The sequence below is a fragment of the Chaetodon trifascialis genome, chromosome 17 (genome assembly GCF_039877785.1).
Source record: "Chaetodon trifascialis isolate fChaTrf1 chromosome 17, fChaTrf1.hap1, whole genome shotgun sequence".
Classification (NCBI taxonomy): Eukaryota; Metazoa; Chordata; class Actinopteri; order Chaetodontiformes; family Chaetodontidae; genus Chaetodon; species Chaetodon trifascialis.
The window spans coordinates 11315784-11337398 of NC_092072.1; the positions used below are offsets into that span (position 1 = coordinate 11315784).

Below are 21615 nucleotides of genomic sequence, written 5' to 3' on the forward strand. Positions count from 1 at the left end.
GTGGGAAATATTTCAAACTGCTTGCAGATGTTGCCAGCGATCAGTATCATTTACCTCAAACTTCTGATCCTGAAACAACAACCCTGCAGGAGACGGTTGAGCAGCTCTGAGATCTCAAACAGCTCTAGTAGGAATACTTGTCCTCCCCAAAGCCTCTCCTCGCCACTCTGCTTGTTTTAGATTTATGTGGAGAAAAGAAGTCTGGGAGCTGTTTTAGAACTTCAGCATGATCTCCAGTGTGAGGTGTGCGTCTGGGTCATCAGGAGTAACAGTATGTTGTCATGAGCCAGGTGTCTCATGGCTGCACGATGAATGAGACAACATTCATCATTCTGTGCGCTTGATGTTTGCAACACTTTGCCGTGGCTCTCCCCCCTTTTTCCAACCTGCATTCCAAGCAACATTTGCATCGGTCTGCGTCATTTATCAAGTGGAATTTATTACGAACGCATTTCAATATGCAACTAAACATCTCAGCTGCGAACATTTGTTGCCTGTGTTTTATTTTTCATAAATACCTTTTGGGCAGGACTCATGCATATTACACAACCCAGACCCTTACACACAGACACACACACAGACACGGGAACATTATGAGTGAAAGAGGTGTGAAAGCCAACTGTGTTAGATCATGTCGTAGGGGCAATATGTGCCCGTGCTGCTCAACATATGTCCCCGTGGCTTCAGGTCTCATCCTGTGATGATGTGAGGGGCTCGCTGGTGGAGGCTGCTCCTGTCTCGCCAGGCCGCTGGCCCAAACGCTCAGCTCTGCCAAGGAGCTGTTAGCATCCAATGCATGTGTGTGTGTGCAGCATGAGATGATGGAGTGTGTGTTTCAGATGACCGCCCGAGGTATGTCCCATCTGCTCAATGTAGCATTTACACCTCCTCCTGTTTGTGTTTGTGTGAGGAAAAGTGTGAGCACAAAAGCTGAACTGTGCTTACTGTGTGTGTTTGTGTGTGTTCGTGTGTGTGCGTGTGCGCACCTCTACGTCCTGATCAAGCCATTCCTGCAGCCATAAACGCACATGTTCCAATGTGCAAACTATCATACCTCATGCATTATAGCTTAATACACCTCCCCCCTGCTGCTTCCAGCCAAAGCTTATGTGCTTCATTATCACACCCTCCATCAGATGACCAAACTGAGATGTAAGGAGCCAACGGTGAAGGGATCTCACATGTTTATGATGCTAAACTCCAGGCCACATTACATCTGGTTTAAGCTCACTGACATTTACATGATGCAGTGGTTGTAGTGATGCTTATCCAGGCTGTGGACGCATGCCTGAGCACTTGTCTGCTGCTCCTCTGAGCCATTTGAGCAGCAGAGGAATGAAGGCACCACGCTCACACAAGATGTTTGGGGTCTTGGTGGAGTGCAGGGAGCTGTGTAGGTGTGTCCGAGTCATTGAATTATGGATGAGGGCCATGAGAAACGGCACATGTGCACAGGCTCCATCTGCGACCTCAGTTGATAAGATGGCGTGCGTGAAATGTATAGCTTCCCTTCACTGTGAGGTTCAGAGCAGGAAGAAAGAGGCAGGTATGGATCGGTTTTATACAAGCCATAAAGCTTTTTTACATTTGAAAACTCAAGACACAGAGATATTTCTGTCAGTGCACCAGGAGGATGTGGCTTTGAGAGCCAAACATTCGAGGATAAGCAGATTCTGTCTCCAAGCCATAAGGTTATCAGGGTCATCGTCTCACCAGAACAAGAAATTGGGACTGATTGTGAAAAGATGCACTATTGCATGACCCTCGTTTTGTGTCCATATTGTAATGAAGTCACAACTGCCCTTTGTAAAGAGTTTGAACTTTAAATTAGTTAAAAAGGATAGTTAGAAATTTTGGGAAATAGGCTTATTTACATGCTTGCCAAGAGTTAGATGAGAAGATCAATACCACACTCGTGGTTGGCCATTTGATAGCTTAGCTTAGCCTAGCATAAAGGCTCGAAATGGGGAAACAAACAAAAACAAATTAGCAAAATTTGGCTTGGCTTTTCCTACATCTAAACTCGACAATTTTTTTTCTTGCTGAGAGTTAGTTGAGATTGACACCAGTCCTATGTCTGGACGTTGGATATGAAGCTACAGCGAGCAGCTGCTTAGCTTAGCTTAGCCAAGCTATTGCTTGGCCAAGCAATAGTCTGGCACATAAACCCTGTAAACAGCATATTTTTACCTACATTTGTTTTTTGATCCAGATTTAGCAAGTTGAAATCAGTGAGCTTTAGAGGTGCTAGCAGCACAGAGCCAGGCTCACTGTTCCCCCCTTTGTCCAGTCTTTATGCTAAGCTAAGCTAACCGTAGCTTCATATTTCAGAAATATTCACCGACGTGAGAGTGGTGTCAATCCGCTCATCTAATTTTTAACAAGAAAGCAAATAAACGCATTTCCCAAAATGTCAACTCATTCCTTTGAAGTGTACATCAAAGTGTGTGTACTCTCTCACTGTATGGCGTGATGGGAAGCCATTAGGGACAATTTCTGAAGCCTTCTAAACTCACACATACCAAGCCATGTTTGAACCGAATGTTCTACTTCTGCACATGTAAAACAAAGCCTGCTTCATCATATTACACACTCAGACAGTTGTCAGAGTCACACATTCAGTCTGTACATGGGATTCTTTATTGTTAACACAGAGAACTTGCAATATGTATGTTCTGTCACAAATAATATACTCTGTCGCACCAATGATGTTTTCTTATATTCTTTTTCCATGATATAATCAAATGAATTCTATGAATATATGATGATTTTTCTCAAAGAAGAAGAATCGATACTCACTGACTGTTAACTCCTGTACCAGTTTTTTTCCTTCTCCGATCTCTGTGTGTAGAAACTGCCTTCGTTCTTGTTGTAAATGGTGTTTTACTGACAAGTTGCGTTCTGGTGCTGTTGTTGTTTGACTCTGTGTGCAGCTTCGACCTTCTCCAGAGTGATCGGTGTGACTGGAGGACTCTGGAGGCAGCTGGTTGGAACTGAATAAAGATTTTTTTGGCAGCTGTTTGTTAGCCGCTGTCACTGTGTCTTTTCTCATCTCTGCTGAGTTCAAGGAACGTTTCGTGTTAAAACATACACTCAAAGTGCAATAGTAAATCTATTTATTGAATGACTGCAGTACATTTACTCAAGTACTATGAGTGCACTTTGACTTACTTGTACTTTACTTGAGTATTTACATTTTCTGCTACTTTTTACTTCTACTTCACTACGTTCAGGGGCAAAAACACTACTTTGACAGCTGTAATTACTAGTTTACATCCACAATGTGACACACTCCTACTGTATAACTTCAACTATCCAACAACATATGAAGTACTTTATAGTAGCCTTTTCTCTACACTGGAACGCATCATCAATACTAACACAATAAAGCAAAATGAGTACTTTCTACACAGGCTACATTGAGCTGATAATACATATGTAAGATTTTCAATGAAGGGCTTCTGTGACAGACATTTGTACATCCTCATATTTTACTTTAAAGATCTAAATTCTTAGTCTCCCACTCAGTAAACTCTCCAAAATGGTGACTGTCTGTTCTTTATCAGAACACTTAATTATAGATCACCTCATGCAGGACAAAAACCTCAAAGCAAACTCCAGAGGAACATCATTTCAGCCCACTGGACTGTGAGTAACTGACATTTCCCTGCCAAACATTAACCACATTACAGTCACATCTAAATCTGTACTTCTGCTTTTGCCTCCACTTTAAACAGGCATTTCCCTAAACGCTGTTAGTCACGCTTCTCTTACAGTATAAGGTGTTAAATCCCCTAAAAACATCATCTTAAAAGTTTCTCTTTTGACATTATTTGCTCGTAACCAAATGCGCAACAATTTAAGATGAAAGTCTAATTGTGAAAAACATGAAAACACATCACCTTTTTCCCAGCCCTCTCCACCAGTTTAGGAGCAAAGACAAAACTACACAAACAGCAATGTCTCATGTGAAATAACCCAAACTGTTTAGGTAAATATCATCATTCATACAGGAATCCCACTGCTCACAGTAGGCCTCAGAGGCAGATTTTGGGACGCTCATTTGCTCAATATCCTCCTGGAACTGGCCTTCTAGGGAGAGATCTGCTAAATCTAATCGGCACCATTTATAACTATGATTCATCAGCAGTCAGTCTTGTCTCCAGGCAATCTGCTCCGGTCTGGATCTGAGAAAAATAAAGCCACCAGGTGCTGCTCCTGTTCTCGGCTGCCCTCTTGTGTCCAAACGAGGTACTTGTTTGAACAACACTTCCACACGGTCTTATTTTTCCACCTTCTGTGGGTTCATTCAAAGGTGTTTCCCGTTACTACACATGTTAAAAACGTCCCATCCTTCAAACACTGTGGCATGTCACACTTGATGAGCTTCCCTTGCAGTCAAATGGGATTCCCATTTTCACCCCTCCCTGTTGCACAAAGACTCAGAATCAGGTTACTTCAGAGGTATTTTTAATTAGAGTACATTTCTTCACTCCATGGTTCCAATTAAAGAACAAACAAATCCAGTGTGTGTGTTGTGTATATGACTAAATACAAATAAAACCTCTGTGTCTGAGATAACAGGCTCTAATGAATTCTCTCAGTCAACCAGGTCATGGCTGCAAAGCAGTGTTACATGAGGACATGAGACATTGTAGTACAGTAAAAAATCAATTCCACTGATGCTGAGCCAGTTGTCCACCAGCAGGGGAAGACTTGTACCAGGCTGCTCCTGCCCAAGCAATGTTAGTGCTTGTGTCCTCCATTTGTGTACCAGAGGAAACTTTGGCTGCGTTCATATTGACTCGATTTGCCTTTTAAATTGTATTTCACCGCCATCAGAAGCCCTGTGCATGTTAGTCAACCAGAAAAGTGTCTGGTGACATTAACTGTTCACTGGTTAATCATTTAACATGAAGTAGCACGAGAATCTAAAGCCAACTCAACAAAATGCGTCTGTGATTGAAGGTGTGACGCTGTTATCACCCCTTTCGCGTTTTTAACATTTAGAAAAGATGCTTGGTCTGTATGAAAGCAGCATTTTCGTCAAATAGTGGATATAATCCAGTATCTTCGTGCAATTGCCTTGAAAACTCTCACAAGAAAACAGGAGTAATATGAGTCTACAGACATGCAAGGGGCTCTGTGAGGCTGCACCCAGGCACAGTGGTGCTTTGAGCTAAATGCTAACACCAGCATGCTAACATGCTCACAATGACAATGCTGCCATTCTTTAGCGTGTTAGCACGCTAACATTTGCTGATAAGCACTGAACACAAAGTGCAGCTGAGACCGGTGGGACTGTCAGCTTTGCAAAGAATTTGACTGGAAATTTAGACCTGATGATGGCACTAGAATGGAAAGTTAAGCGATGCCCAAAGTTATTAGAATTGATCCTCTGGGGACTTTGAATGTCTGTATTAAATTTCAAGGCTTCAAGATGTTTAAAGACCAAAGCACAACCAACCAAGCGTGCCATCGACACAGCCACGCAGCTAGCACGGCTAAAAAAAGAAATGTCTAAGCTGCATGTAGGAAATTGAAAGTAAAGCTTTCACATCATTATTCTGTATCAGAGTACAAAATAACACCCAGTGGCCTCTCTTGCCTTACTTTTATCAGTATTACAGAGAGGGGGGAGGATAGGTGTTACCTCCCACACAGAAACAATGGACAAGTGTTTAAATATTGACTCTGGCTGTGGAAGAGACACATTTATTTCACTCTCACCTCAGGTCAAGGCTGAACCTTGACTGTGTGTTTGCTCTGCCTCTGTTATGCTGATCTTGGCCGTTTTCCTGCAATTATCTGAGCGCGGCAATCGTTTTCTGACTCTTGACATTGGAAAAAGGGATTTTATTAAGAAGTGTGCTTTTGAAATGCCAGCTTTGGAGTCGGTGGCTGCAGTCATGACACACTGCATCAGCAGCTGAGCTCTGTGGGTTCAATTATACAAAGTGTTGTACCTACATGACACAGAAAGGCATACATTCATATTCTGAACACAGTGTTAGACTAGTTTGTAATGTGGTGTCCTAAAGTGAATATAATGAGGAAAAATGGAAACCCATAGTAAACCAAGAGTGGCCCCAAAATGGAGGCAAACAAAACAAGTACTTATAACAATAACTCCAACACAAAATAAGGACCATGCAGAAGCAATAAGCCAACAACTGCCTGAATTAAAGGTTCTAAGAAAAAATAAACTAGGAGCATGTATGGTGTGTGAGCTGTGCTGGTTAGACAAAGGCAGAGAAATAAGCAGTGCAGGAGGAAGGCGAAAGGGGGAAATGAAAGGCGTGCAGCAGGGGGGATTTCTCCCACAGCGAGCCCGAACAGACTCAAAAAAAATACACAATCGGCACGAGACCACATGCCTGCACCCATCCCATGCTTTCAGTTTCCACAGTGGCTAACAAGTGAGCGCGCGTGTGAGACCAAAAGACCAGACAATTAGATCACAAGGAAGGCCGGGGTAAGTCATTTGTTTCCAATAAAGGGAGACTGGCACACAAAAGTTTAGGGGGCGAGTGCTGACGGCCCAGAGGTTAGAGGGTCGAGTGAGGAGGGACGGGTGGGAGGTCAGGCAGGTTTCAGTTCATCGGCGTCTCTTGGGTGGGTGAGCCTTCAGGCTGAGCGAGCAAAGAGTCGGTGGTGGGACTGCTGCCGTCCCGGTCGTTGGGGTTGGTGGCGGATGCTGATGGACTCATCTTGGTCTGAAACACAAGGATGAGATATTATTAAAGACATTATTCTGCTTAGAAATGGAGAGTTGAATTCATAAGCAATTAAATACAACCTCACGCCTTTCATTATGCTGCCACAGCCTTATTTAATCTGGTTGGACCAGTATCTTATGTTAAGTTAGCTAACTTTATATACTGTAGATGTTGCTGTAGAACTGTTATTTCTAGATGTGACTGCTGGACTTCATGGCTTTTCTCTATTCGTGCTGCTGTTACACAAAATTTTTGCTCAGCTATGTCATCTTGAGATCACGTTTTTGAACACTCACAACTTGGTCGGCCTCAACATCTCCAAAGTCACATAGTGTGCTTTAAATGTTGATCGAACAGCAATTTAAAAGCTTTATTCCTATTTTTTGACACTCAAAAGAGTCAAGCTGTCTGTAACCTTGATGGATATTCAATAAATATCACATATTTCTGACTGAAAGGGTGATGTGAGTTCGGCTAATGCATAAATCACCCGAAGAATACCTTCAAAGAATCCACTTTCTCTCCAAATGTCTTGAAAGTTGGTGCATTCCTGTGAAAGAAAAAGACATAAGTCACCACATCATAGATCGACCTACAGCGCTTGAACATATCTCACATGCTTTTACACTCTGCCTGGAAACAGGTTGCTGTTTCTAAATGAAGACGGCGCAGGACATCCACTGTACACGTTTAGAGGTCACGTCATCTGATACTCAGCACAGACAATGCAGGATTTTCTAAAGTGACCCCATTCTGTTCTGTTCTGCTGAAAAGGTGCTAAGAGGTGTTGAGTTGCATGAAAACATAATTAAGAGAATCCAGAATGGACTGGACGGGAAGAGGTGACACTCAAAATGTTTCTCTAAAATATCAGTGCAGAGAAGTTGCATAGTTGCTTTACGTACATCTAGACAGACTTTAAAGAAAAATATGTATTAAATACTACGTTTACATGTTCCCCAGAAACACACATGGATGCTCACATTTTGCACATAAGTGGAATCTCACATAGAGCTGAAAGGACGAGCAGGAACTATTTGAATAATTGTTGTTTTTTGTTGGTTTTTTTTAGCAAAACCCCCCAAATCCACAGGTTAGCTCGCCTAAATATGAATGTTTTCTGGTTTAGTTAGCCCTCTCTGATCGTGAACTAAATCTCTTCAGGTTTTGAATCGTTGGTCGGACATCAGAAACCAACCACAGCAGCCGTTTCTGAAGGCGTGCGTTTCCAGATTCACAGCTCATCGACGCTGCCTCGGCTTTCAAAGCTGCCTTTTATCTCTGTATTTTTGACAAGCTTTTTGATTAGTACAGTAGACCCCTGTAAGCTTTGATGAAACAGAGGTCTGTCTAGACAAGATTATTAAAGCTGCAGCTTCAGTGATCACAGATTAAGTAGCTCTTAGTGGTGATCGCTCTTGAAAACCTTAAAGATCCACGCTTAAGACCTCCCTAAGAAATCCATAACATGCAAATACATGACCTAAGCTGAAGCATCTCCAGCTTTTTGCCCCTTTCATAGTTTATTCACCATAAGTATCTCAGAGGGCATCACTGTGTGCCAGTCCTTACCTCATGACAGGCATGCTAGCTGAGTGCTGCAATGAGCGCATGCTATCCGACAGCATTATGGAGAAGAAAGGGGGCATTAGTGGTCATCTTAGCACAGTGCAGACAGTTTACACAGAAAGACAACAAAAGAGAAAGACAAGCCCACATACAGCACGGCCCCTCAATTATTCTTAATTATTCTGCTATATGTTCAATGAGCGGGTATTCTAAGTGCTCAAATCCTATAAATCCTGCTTTATCCCATTAAGATCGATTGTGTATTAACACAGTGGGTGTGTGCTAATCCTATATATCATGGGGGAAATATCTTGTCATCAAACACACACACACACAAAATGAACACAAAGCATGTACACACACACCCCCTTTGACCCCTGTCAGGTCGCTCTTCACTTCCCCACCCCCCCAAACCAGCTGAGTGTTGAGGCTCATCCGCGAGGCTGCATTTCTCAGCACACTGGTGCTTTGGGGGGGCCTAATAATCTTGTTTGCAGCTCAATAATCCAGAGAGAAGAAGGATGACAGGGGAGAAGAGAGATTAGGATCTGGAGGGGGGGGGGGGGGGGGGGGGGGGCAAGTGGAGCTATATCTCAAAGGGAACAATCTGTTGTTGCTCTTTTAAGCCTTATCTAACCAGGAAATATTAACTCTAATGTATTGTTAGATATTAGCGGAGATGCCTTTGGCACTTTGAAAGTGGGACAGAAAATCAATCCATTAGATCTATGGCGACCATGATATATCCCTTTATGAATAAGGAGAAGATAATGGAGACAGCTGCTAGCTGTGAACTGTAATGTAATTAGAATCGGCATTTAAAGATTATAAGTGGTAAAACTGGTCATTAATGGAGGCACCTAATGACATCATCATATCAGACAGCTAACAAAACACAGACAGCAGGAGATGGACAGAGCGCAGCAGCCAAATATATTAAAAAAGTCATTATCTGTGAGAGAGATTTAATAGTTCTCTATGCATGCTTACGTACAACCCTGAGTCCAAACATGTTGGGACCCATGTTACTGAAAATGCTGTCAGCTCCTGTCTGACTGACCTGACATCGTCCAGCTTCCTGCTGATGGCTGAGCCCACGTTGGAGAACGCTGCTGTAGCCTTCAGACTCGCCTGAGACAGCGTTTCAGATGTCCTCCTATAGCTGAAAGAGAGACGGGGAGACAGCGTGAGGGAGAGGTGATGGGCAGCAAAAAGAGAGGGATAGGAGAGAGATGGCAAGAGACAGACAGATGAAAGAGCGAAGAGAGGCATCGAGGTCAGAGCCAGATTCAATGTCTTCTTCCCTTTCAGAAGCCTGAGAGCATCTGAATGCTGCTCATTTCCTATAACATGGAGCCCATCAACTTTCACACAGGCAGCTTGTCGAGAGCAGCGACATCTTTTTCCTCTTTGTTCAGAGGGGAAAGAAACTTCTCTGACAGTTAACCATGTTTTCAGATCCAGAAAAAAACCTTCAACATTATCACACATACAAATCAGCACAGAACCACCATTTGTTGGATAATGAAGCTGCTGGTTCTAAATTTTCCACAAAAGGTGTCCGATAAACGGTGTAATGGCCAAAGAGGCAAAGGCTCGACGCTGTGGTGGAGTATGGAGTACTAACGCGTTGGAGGTGGTGACCTCCTGCCAGGTTTTGGTGATGTTCTGTTTCAGCTCATTGAGCGGTGTGATGCCCAGCTTCCTCTTGATGTCCGCCAACTGCTTCTCCTTGGCTGCCAGCACCTGGGACAGAGTCTGGATCTCATCCTCCACCTGTACACACACACACACACACACACACACACACACACACACACACACACACACACACACACACACACACACACACACACACACACACACACACACACAGACAGTTAGATGGATCCAAAGGTCTGAGTTTTTAAATCTCAAACGTGATATGTTTAATCTAAAGCTCCACTTTGTGAAACACACGACTGTATAAAGGATATCAGAAAAAACCTTGGGAACGAGGTAAGTGGTTGGATGAGCTGCAGGAGCAACGAGGGACCTGAAGTGAGCATCTTGTTATGGAAGGCAGTGCTCTCTATAGGCAACTACGAGTGAAGAAAGGCCTTGTTTGAATAAAAAAGACCATCAAAGTATGGACGAGGTAAAATAAGGAGTTTTTAGTTGAAATTTAGCAGTAAAAAAAAAAAAAAAAAAAGCTGGATTTTAAAACTATAATCCTTCTCAGCAAGATTAGGTTCAACACCTGATCTTGACTCCCTGAGCCACGACCACTTTAATCCGTGATCCCCCTCCTGACCTTGACCAACTCTTCCTGCAGCTCCTGCCGCTCCTCCTCCGTCAAGGCGGGGAAAGGGGAAGAGGGACCGGCCGACATCGCTGCGTCTTCTCCCATCTCTGGGGCTGAGTCCGGATTCTGCTGCGAAGCTGAGAGGTAAAAGGAAAACTGTTAGATGCATCCTCTCGCTTGGCAAGTCATGTGCGGCCACTTTGAAGCGAAAGAACATTTATACTGTAGATTCTTATCTTTTAAAGACGTTTAAGTGTTTGCTGTGTGACAATGAACAGGTGGTATGAAAGGAGAGGCTGCTGATGGTTGTCAAAGTATAGCTGTTCATGTGTAGGATGAGGAGAAGGGAGGAAGGTGGTAGGACATGAACATGTGAATGATATCACAGAGGAAGAGCAGGAAAATTGAGGAGGCTAAATGTGCTGTTTGGTGAAAGGTGGTAGCCAAGAGGGGAAACCTTTTCATGAGCCCAAACACTAGTTTCCTACCGTAAAGTTGCACAAACACCTTCTGCCTCTCATACACACATCCAGTCATATATTCACTCCACACACACACACACACGCACACACACACACACACACACACACACACACACACACACACACACACACACACACACACACACACACACACACACACACACACACACACACACACACACACACACACACACACACACACACACACACAGCATACAGCGTCTTTGATGTTGCTGTCTCTGGCAGAGCTATGCCCAGTAGGAGCAGCAGTGCATCAATAATACAAAGGAGTTTCTAGATAGAGACATCCTGAGCTCAGACTGTGTGAGAGAACACACGAGCAGAGAGGTTGTTAGGACCTGTCAGTCAAAAGGACAACGGCGGGTGAGGATGTTCTGGGCCGCATCCGAGCCGGGACGGGAGATACAAAAGTGCCTCTGAGGTCATTTTTCTTTTTATCTGATCTTTGCTAGCATTTCAAAGATTCAGAGTCAAAGTAAAAATATAGAAACAAAAGACAAAAATGTGATAGATTTAAAAAAAAACAGAAAAACAGGAAACCCAACAGCTGAGGAAGGGGGAGGATACAAAAATGCAGCTGCTCGAGAAAGATTTCAGGACTATACTGTGCCATTAGCTCGGCTGGGAGGAGACCAGAGCTAAAGCATGAACCGCGGAGAGGCCCAAACAGATCTGAGAGCAGATTGTCCTCGTTAAAGTCATTTAACCACTGAACCCACCGGCAGCATGTTACTAACAAGAGCATTTGGGTTGGCCTGGCACACTGCTGCTCGTAAATACAAGTTTAATTGGCCGGTTGTTTTTGGTTATCTTAATGTTGTCCTGGAAAAACGAGGGATTTAGATCCAGTTTAAAGATCTGTTCTGACATTTTGGGTGTTTGTCATATTACCCTCCTTAAAGGAAGAGTTCGACATTTTGGGAAATACGCTTCTTTAAGGCCTCAGATGGGAGGATCGGCTAACACTGCCCTCTCTGGATGAATATTTCGAGGCTGTTTCACCTCTGACCACGCCCGGCCTCGCTGACGGATGCGCTCAGATGTGTGCTCTTTCCAGGCTATAATCCTTGACCCTCAACTATCTTTTTTCACTCAGCAAACCCCACATCCTCTCCTCCCACACCATTCCACACCCTTGGCACCCTCCCTCTTTCATCTCATGCCCCAATACTCCCAAAATGCTCGGCGAGGCCAGGGGCGCAATACCAAAATCACAAGGAGTCGAGCGATGTGCAGAACCCTCCCACGAAGGCCGCAGTGGAATGTCTTCGCTGGAGAGACGGCTCGTGAAATGACATTTCTCAGTCGTCCAATCAGTACTGGGCTGACACTCGCTCTATCATTGATTAATACTGCGGGAAAAAGAAGAGCTGATTGGCAACGTTTCAAGTGAAAATATTTATGTGAAAACTGATTTAACTGAAAATTAGTGCACCATTTAACCGAGGAAACAGAGACATGACAGTCATTAAGGGAGAAGAAATAGAGTTGAAATGCTTTATTCAGCCTTCAGCGCTGACACCACCCCCACTGCTCCTCTGAAGCATTCATCTGCCCTCAAGCTCTCTCCCCCCTCATATCACTTTCTCTCATCTTATATTTGCCCTTTCCTCCCATTACTGGTGATGCAGCAGTGATATTCTCTCTCTCGCTCACACACACACACCTGCTTACAGTGACAGAATTGTGTAATGGATACTTCCTGTTATAACGGCTGTGCTTCGGTCACCAATAGGACAAATCCCCTATTTTGACATCCTACATTGTGCTGCTCAGGCCTTCCTATCTGCGTCAAACGCAGAGTTTCGTGAGGTGAGTCCAGCGCCTCCTCGGGGTGAGAACAACAAGCTCCGTGGGCCGATACCTCGCCTGAGTTATCTGCTGCGTTAAGTTTGTAATACCTTCCTGCAGGCAGCGACGTGAGATCTCCATGTCGGAGTGTGGAGGCTGCTATGCTGCAAATGTGTGCCTTGGAGGTGTGTTTCATGGAGCAAGAGAGAAGAAAAGGGAGAGAGAGAACGAGAGAAGTTTATATGTGGGTGTAGGCAGAAGTTTGGCTCGCTATACCAAACTGCATACCCACCCACATCACAGCCCCACCCCTCTGCTTCAGCTCATTTCCTCTTGGACTAACATGCACTGGCCCATGACCACGTGACTCTGGAGCTTTCAAATCCATAACGACTAATTAGAAAAGTGAGGCAGTGAAGCTGAAGCATGCCTGAAAAGAGGAACATTTTAAACACATGGCACATATTTGTCTATTCTTTTGTGGTAATAGTCGAAAACAAAGCTGTGTCAGCTGTCTGTCTGCAGAACTAATGAAGCCTTTTACCTACGGCGCCAAGAAATGTGGATTTGATAGATTACTATCTTTAGCTGATTAAGTTTTAAGACAATCTTACTGTTAAAATATGACTGAAATAGTTTAAAACCAGAACAGAGTTTATGTGTACAAATACAATCCTCCATACCTCCACAGACCACAACAAACAATGAAAGCTGTTTTTTTGTTTTTTTTCCTGAGGCAGTGTGGCAAAGTCATTTCAAAGATGAAAAAGCAGTCAGCACAAGCGAAAGTCACTCCAGATTTGTTATAAAGACGTCTGTGGCTCTCTCTCCAAACTCAGCTGATGATATTAAATTATCCCTGATTTGCTGAAGTAAGTTTCCCAAAAACTTGAAGTAATCAAATCAAATTTAGTCTGTGAGACAACAGGACAAGGCTGGAGACACAGCACATAGGCTGCCACCAACATGTGGTCCTGACATACTGTGCAATTTCATATTGACTTATTCAACAGATCAGTGTGATGGAAAGTATCCGCCCATGAATAGTATACGCTCTCTGAGTCCTACATTTAAATGAAAGGCTGTCACATTGAAAGACAGGACAACATTTGTATACCAACACCTTCCTGGCATGAAATAATGATCATTTCTAACTCTGAGGAGGAAGACACAGCGAGGTGAAGGCCAGTGTGTCACACAACTCTTCTCCAAGACACCAAATTCATCCAAGAGCTCTCGGCTATCTTGTCGCTCATAAACTACCCAGACCCAAACATTTGGTGAATAAGGCAGATCCACTTCTCGGGAAGAGTTGTGTGACGATAATCATAACCATAGCAACATAAACTGTGTCTGAAGCTGGGATGAAGTGTGATGACTTTCCAAAAAATGTTTTAAAAAGTCGACTGAGAAGTGTGAAAACTGAATGAAAGCAAACTGAAGCTGCTGTCACAGACACACACACACACACACACATACACATACACACACAGCTTTGTGTTCTCCCAAATTCTTCCCATCCAATGAACCAAACCCGTGTTTTGTCTTTCCGTGCACGCACACACACACACGCACGCACACACTCCGCCCAACCTTTTCCCTGATTACCTCTGCTTTTGGCAGCTGGGGAGCTGGGTGGCGTGTCGCTGTAGGTCGGGGAGAGGTAGAGGTAGTTGGCGTTGACTCCTTGTTCAAAGTCAAACGGAGAGTGGTATTCCTCCAGGGGCTCCATGTTTACGGCTTGTAGTGTGTTGTTGTTCGGAGTAACCATCACCTCCCTACAACCACCACTACCTCAGCAAAGACAGCCAAGTGCTGATTGCATGCATGTGATCCCGGCGAGTGCTGCCTCTGTGACTCCTTGTGTTCGGCGCCCTGGACTCTTGTGCTGTGTGTGACACAATATCTAAGTGTATGTATGAACGTGGGAGGAGGTTTTTATTGGCTGTCAGGTAGTCAGAAGGTCAGAGTGAGAGTGCGGTGACGCCGGTTTCCCGTCTTCCGTTCCTGCAGCAGGCCAAGGCGTCATGAATCCTCTGCTCCTTTCTTGCTGTTAATAAGTTACCTGTCCCTTCAAGCAGCTGTTGCATCAGGCACGTACAACCTCCCGCCTCCTCTCCACCGTAATCCCAAAGGTCAACTCTCAGTCCATCCTTCAAACATCTGCTTGCGCAATCAGTGTCGTTTTGAGGTGTCGGTGGCTGTGAGCACAGCTCGTGCTGTCGTTATATTGCGTGACACTCCAGTTTCTCAGGTCTCGCTGACAATTCCCTCCCTGGCGCACTTTCCGTCATCAAGCCTGACATCCAAGAAGGAAATAGAAGAGGTCCCATTTGTGTGAGCTGGTCACGTGATGTGTGTGTGTGTGTGGTCGCGAGGCATTAGATGAAAAGAATAATCTGCAGTGTCCCAGATTACAGCGAAGCACTAATCCAGGGTGGTCAGTCCAGCTTGGAGCAGCAGTAATGCTAGTCAGCTAGAACGGAGGAGAGAGGATGCCAGAGGCTACACTTGGTATTGTGCGTGTGTACTTGAGGGAAAGTGCTCTATGTGTGGTAAAGAGAGCATGTACATGTGCCACTGTGTATGTCCATACAGGGGCTGCAACTAACGACCATTTTCATTACGCATCAGATTATTTCCTCCATTAATTGATTGGTATATGAAATGTCACCAAAAAAAAAAAAAGTCCATCACAATTTCTAAAAGCCTGAGCTGATATATTCAAAAGAGATTTATTTTAATATGATAGAAGACTAAGAAAGCCATCAAATATTCACGTTTTAGAGGCTGAAACCAATGACATTTTGGCATTTTTGCTTAAAAAACGCTTAAATGATTAATCGATTATCAAAATACTTCACAATTCATTTTCTGTTGTATTGTTTCATCGACTAATGGTTTCACCTCTGGTCCAGAAATGCTAGTATTAACACCATCATACACTCGGTCTCGTGAACAGAGCTTTACTCAGATGTGAGCTGAAAGGTGCATCCTTGATCTGCATGAAGTGCAGTATATATACTGCAACCACCAAGCCACATAAAGCATCAATCAAATACTTGCAGGCTACAATTCAAGCTGCACAAAGACAGCAAATATGCAAGAATAGGTCATGTTGAGAGCACCTGCTGATATGCAAAAGGCTTCAGTGGAGTGGGGAAGCAGTCTGGGGGCACTCTAGCACTAATTTTATGACAGAGGATGTAGATGCTACCTAGGATGGAGAGTAGCTCTATAAAAAGCATGAGGTTTGGGGAGAGGTAGAAAACATAAAAGTAGAAAGCGAGAGTGCATTGCAGCTATATGAAATCAAGATTATTGCAAGTAAACTGCTTCTAGTTGGAAGTACGAATGAATTGAAATGTAAATTTGCTCTGAGATTATTCTGTTTTACCTTAGGACAGAGCAGCCAGGTACCAGTTCTGGTTGAACACTGACGACTGAAAATTTATTGGAAAGGAGGGAACATGAAAGTAAGTACCCACAAAGTCTGAAGCCGCCTGAGAAATGTCAGGGAAAACAACAAAATTAATCTGATCAGTACAAAAATGTACCCATCCAGCTCCCATCCACCATCCTCTGTGGTTAGGAGCCAGACGAGCGTGTTTGCGTGATCTCCAGGAAATGCTCTGCATTAAGAGAAGAGGACAGGCTGCTGTCCTGGAAGCACTGAAGCAGTGGGGGACAAATTCCACAATCGTCCAAGTCTAAGTGAACAGAATGGAGTTTTCAACTTTCAACTTGAGCTGTGTGTGCTTAAAACTACAGAAAAGGTTAGCTATTTTCATAGACCGAAGCTATGGTGTTCTGTGCAAATCGCTCAGGTCATGCAAGGCTAACACGCAAGGCTAACTACTGTAACTGCGATGTGGCCTGATATGCAGAGTCAGGCTTCACTGCACTGTGCTTCCACTGGAGTCAACCCAGGAAGTGACACACACACACACACACACACACACACACACACACACACACACACACACACACACACACACACACACACACACACACACACACACAGTCGCTCATCGCAAACTATCAAGTATCAACATGCACACATGCACGAAAATAGGCCCACATCAAGGCCAATGAATCCTTACCAACATCCTTCCTCTCTGGCTGCTCAGATTTTTGGTCTTTTGATTTGTTTTTGTTAGGAAGAAACCAAATTGTACGTAATTATTGTTATTAAAAGATAGACATATTGAACAAAACTAAACACACACACATGCAACCTCATTAGTGCTTTTTACATCTTCATTAATACTCAACATTACTTGCGCTCTGCAGCCCTCCTGACCAGTGGAGCCATGGATTCCTGAGTGACACTGGATTCATGTGACATTTCTTAAATAGTCAAACCAAAAGAAGAAGAAGAAGAAGAAGAAGTTTGAAGCGGATAATTGATCAAATATTACACATAGAAATGCCATCAAAGTCAGAAAATTTCCTTTGACAATGATCTTTAACCAAATAATTCCAGTGTGTTCTTGGATTGGACTGTTTGAATGATACACCAAAATGGATAAAAGCAAGAAAAATAACCCATGACACCCATCCATTCAGACTGTAGCCAGGAACAAACAACCATTTTCAAGTGGTTAATGAAGCACAGCATGAGATCAATTACATTACTATTCATGGCATACTCTGTCACATGATTGACCTAAAACAAGAGTCATGAGACATGAATGACTGGGGATGCAGCGAGAGGGCCCACGAAGTCACCATGGCACATGCATCATGGTAAAACAGTAGGTTGGTTTTATTGCCGCTAGTTAGATGTGGTAAACATGAAGCTACCGCCAGCAGTTGGTTATCTGAGCTTAGCATAAAGCCCGGAGGACGATGGAAACAGCTAGCCTGGCCAGGTCCAAAGGTGATAAAATCCACCGACTTTCACGGCAAAAAGAAAGAAAGTCCTCAGCACACAAAATATTTTCCCATTCTTTTATTAACTACCAACATTTTGGAATAATGTTTATAGTAATTAACATTATCATTAAATGTTTTCCTGACCTCAGAGGCCGACACATTCTTCATGTCATTCTTTTATAGCTTCTGTATTTTCAATTCTATGGAATGTATATTTAACGGAGATTGTATCCTTTGAAACACGTGGTGTCGTAACCTGAGAACATATGGAACATTTTAATCATAAATCACAACATCTAGCTCAAAGATCAAAGCTGTCAAATCGACGGGATTTTCCCTTTAATCCTTCAGATGAAACGTGCAAATCTGCTGACGTGTGAACCAGCAGGTTTTCTAGATCAGAGTTCAGAGTTTTGGGCACATCAAACCCTTCAAGAGCTCTTTTTTAAAAGGACTTCTGACAACTATGACTGATGTACAGACAGAGATGTTCTTTTAAGTAAGTGGCAGTGTGCAAACACACATCCGGTGCCACCTACATGGAACATTTAGACAAGAGAGAGACAGTTGCTGAGGTGTATTCAACCTACTGTGCTAACACGATAAATCAATGTCTTCAATTACCTTTTCTTGTTTTGTGAGATTTGTGGATCACAAGTCTCATCTCTAAATGACAGATTTGTTCTGATCTCAAACACATATTTCAAAGTATGATTTTGTTTTAGAAAAGCACAATTCTCTCTCGAACAAGTCAGCTGTACATGCTTGGGAGGACATTATCCGTGTCAGCCTTCCTCTGGCGGCTCACACAGCTGAAAGCATCCACTTGTGCCTCATTGAAATCTAATAAGACAAAAATGTTGGCCAATGCTCACGATCAATCTCATTAGACAACGGAGTTGAAAAACAAGACAAGATTGGGAAGCCTCACTGTCTCATTTTTGATCATCTGATCTGAGCTGAGACCATAAGCTTCTATCACGAAAGCAGCAAATACCAGAAACAGCATAGATCCAAATTGTACAAATACCACAAAGTTTTTCCAAAATATAGCAAATTCGTGTCTGTCCCCAGACAACCTCAAATTCCAGCCACTATTCTACAAAGCAAGAATTGCTGAAGCAAAGAAATCCCCACTCAAGCAAGGTAATGAAAGGACCCATATGAACTAAAATCACTACTGGAGACTCTGTTCAACGGCAGGGGGAAAAGCAAGCACAAAGAAAGAGATGTTTGTTATCAAAAAGGTCATCTACGTACACACAATCAGAGGAGAGCAGACTCCACTCCCCTGACACCTCCTTTGGGATGCACGAGTCAGAGCATGCCTGCTAAAACCTGCTGAGCTAGCTCCTTTTTGTTTGCTTATTTGTGATCTTTCACCTGAAATAATGCAACACAAAAAAAGGAGTGTAAAAGGGAGAGGAGGAGATCTATAATGATGCTTCAGAGTGTCGTTTTAGTCTCAAATACTGGTGGCTGAGCAGGCTGAACACCAGCATGTGACAATTCCAATAAAATAAAAACATTAACAAGGATTCAGGTGCAGATGGTGCCAGGATATAGCCGCCATGGATATCTGAGGTAAAGAGTGACAATACAACGGACTGCTGCCATGAGAGTGTGGCAATAAAAAGCAGAACTCATCAGTTCCTATGATGATAACTACTGTAAAAGGGATACAGTGACAACTAGGAAGGATGAAAATGTACTTCTGTGGGCAGAAGAGGTGAACAAGCAAACACCTTACAGCCCTGCATTAAAGGACAGCTCGGTGAAGCCTGTACAGTTTGCTTTTTGCCAGACAATTTTATTTCTTTTGCACATAACAATTAATACAGAATTTTGCTGTTTCATTTGATGCATCAGCAACCGAGTCAGTGGCTGCTGTAAAACACAAAGGCAGCGAAAGAAAAGTCACATGTGATTTTGATAAATGCGAATCAGAAGCACTACTAAGGAAAAGCTTGAAAGCATATGCAGGGCGCAGGAAACCTACACTTCCAAAGAGGAACCATGGTCACAAGACCAGTAGCCCCTAACTAACAGTGACTAAGAGACAATTTTCTTAAAAATAACATTAGGACGGAACACCTCTTGACCAAATGAAATGAAACCAAACACGCCACCAATTTAGCATTTCATCCAGGGCAACTGTACTGCAAAGTATTTCTCATATAATGTCCAGCCCCAGCACACACACACACACACAGACTGACAGGATCGTCTGACAAGCATAAACCTCATTCAGTTTGATATTAAGAAGCATGAATTATTTATCAGTCAGGAACAGGTTACATCTGTCATTAAATAAAAATGCTGGACCTTTCCCTTTTATAATATTTTTCACCCTGAGGCCAAAAAACACGACGTGCAGACATCAGGAAATGACTTTTCTGCATGGTGGGTGAAGACAAAAGGGAAATGAGGTCAGGGCCTTGCCTTGTTTACCTGTTTTCCTTCACGGTGAACAAATAAACATCACTTGCTGCTTTCCACAAGAACTACAAGCTCTTGTAACTTGTTAATAAAATACAAGAAAATAGTGTTTTTATCAACTGATCTGAGTCTTACAAACACGCTTTATTTGCTGCCAATGTTCTTGCACTGCAGCAAAAACATATGCACTTGCCTGAAAAGCAGCTGTCGCAATAGGCAAACCTGGAGGATGGGTAAAGAGAAGCAAGTGGTGTAAAGGTATGAGAGAGCAGATGGCTGCAGAGCAGGAGCGGAAATGTCTAGGTAGGAGTAGGAAGCAGGACTGGCAGGTAGAATGCATTCATAGCATACCTGTGGTTCATACACATATTACTCTCTTCATATTAAAATGCTTGGCAGCCCCACACGTGTGCTTGGGCCTGTCTGACCTCACTAACAAACCTCACACAGCCCTGCAACGTTGACTGACACTGAATAGGACTGTGACTTGACTAAAACAGGTATAGTGGGGACATTTGGAGAACATGGGAAAGGCTGTCACGCGGGTGTGACCTATTTGTACCGGTTAAGTTGCCAGTTAGCTACAGAATACGGACGTTTCACCAAATGTAAAAATAATCCAAACACCATTTCATCACAATGTTTAATTTAATCAGTTCTACGCAATGTGTACGTGTCATAACCTGACAAACTATGAGCAATATTTATTTTTCTTTCTTTATTTATTTTTTTAAACTTAAATAGAAGTTACAACTTCCTCGTTTGTGTTCTTATTGAAGTGGCTCATCTGCTGTTTGCACGTTGACACACGTATTTAACTTCCGTGAGATTTTTGGTAATCGTGGGATCTCTTGAAGTAGCCGAAACATCTTTTTCTACCCAGGTCTGAACTTTGTTGTCTCTGTCACGAAATATGCACTTTCATTTGAGTTTGAAGAGTAGCATATGTTCTCAACAGGCTAACTTAAGTCACTGCGCAAAGTTAGCCAACTTAGTTTGCTAACTTTCATGTGAGACAAAAGTAAGATAATTTCCGGTAACAGCACAGTCACTGAGAAACATTTCAGCAAATCAGTTACCTTTTTCCGTATCCTCCATTGTACAGATGAGCGTTGTTTCTGGTAGTTTTTACGTCCAGAGTGTGCAGGTTGTTCACTTGGCTGAAGCGGGTCTTCCTGCTCTCTCTCTCATGTTGCCAGGCAGCTCGCCGTACGGGGTGGGGTTCGCCGTGACGTCAGCACGCAGCAGTGTAAACAGAGGCAAGCACGTGGATCAAGTTTTACACCGTCAACAACGCACAGCTGCACGACAAAGACACGTCATTATTTGTTTTGTTTCGTTTTTTACTGTAAAACATGAACTTGAACATGCATATTAAGCATACCTCAGTTATAGATACTTACCTAGAATTATAGTGGAAAAACTTCCTACT

The 21615-nt window shown here is 43.2% G+C and overlaps 1 protein-coding gene across 4 annotated transcripts; it reads right to left on the reverse strand.

Annotated features, from left to right (window-relative positions):
• Positions 1–4449: 4449 nt before the first annotated feature.
• Positions 4450–21392, reverse strand: tpd52 (tumor protein D52). Of its 4 annotated transcripts, none has more exons than XM_070985174.1 (7): positions 21263–21392; positions 10582–10709; positions 9916–10064; positions 9349–9450; positions 8292–8333; positions 7221–7269; positions 4466–6716 (listed from the first exon to the last, which is right to left on the reverse strand). In XM_070985174.1, the coding sequence occupies exons 1-7, from the start codon at positions 21279–21281 to the stop codon at positions 6594–6596; spliced, it is 612 nt and encodes a 203-aa protein (XP_070841275.1). In that variant the 5' UTR covers positions 21282–21392; the 3' UTR covers positions 4466–6593. The 4 variants fall into 4 exon arrangements, with proteins under 4 accessions (XP_070841276.1, XP_070841275.1, XP_070841273.1 ...); XM_070985172.1 differs by lacking the exon at positions 21263–21392 and adding an exon at positions 14475–15200; XM_070985175.1 differs by lacking the exon at positions 8292–8333 and having other exon boundaries at positions 4450–6716.
• Between the last annotated feature and the right edge of the window lie 223 nt (positions 21393–21615).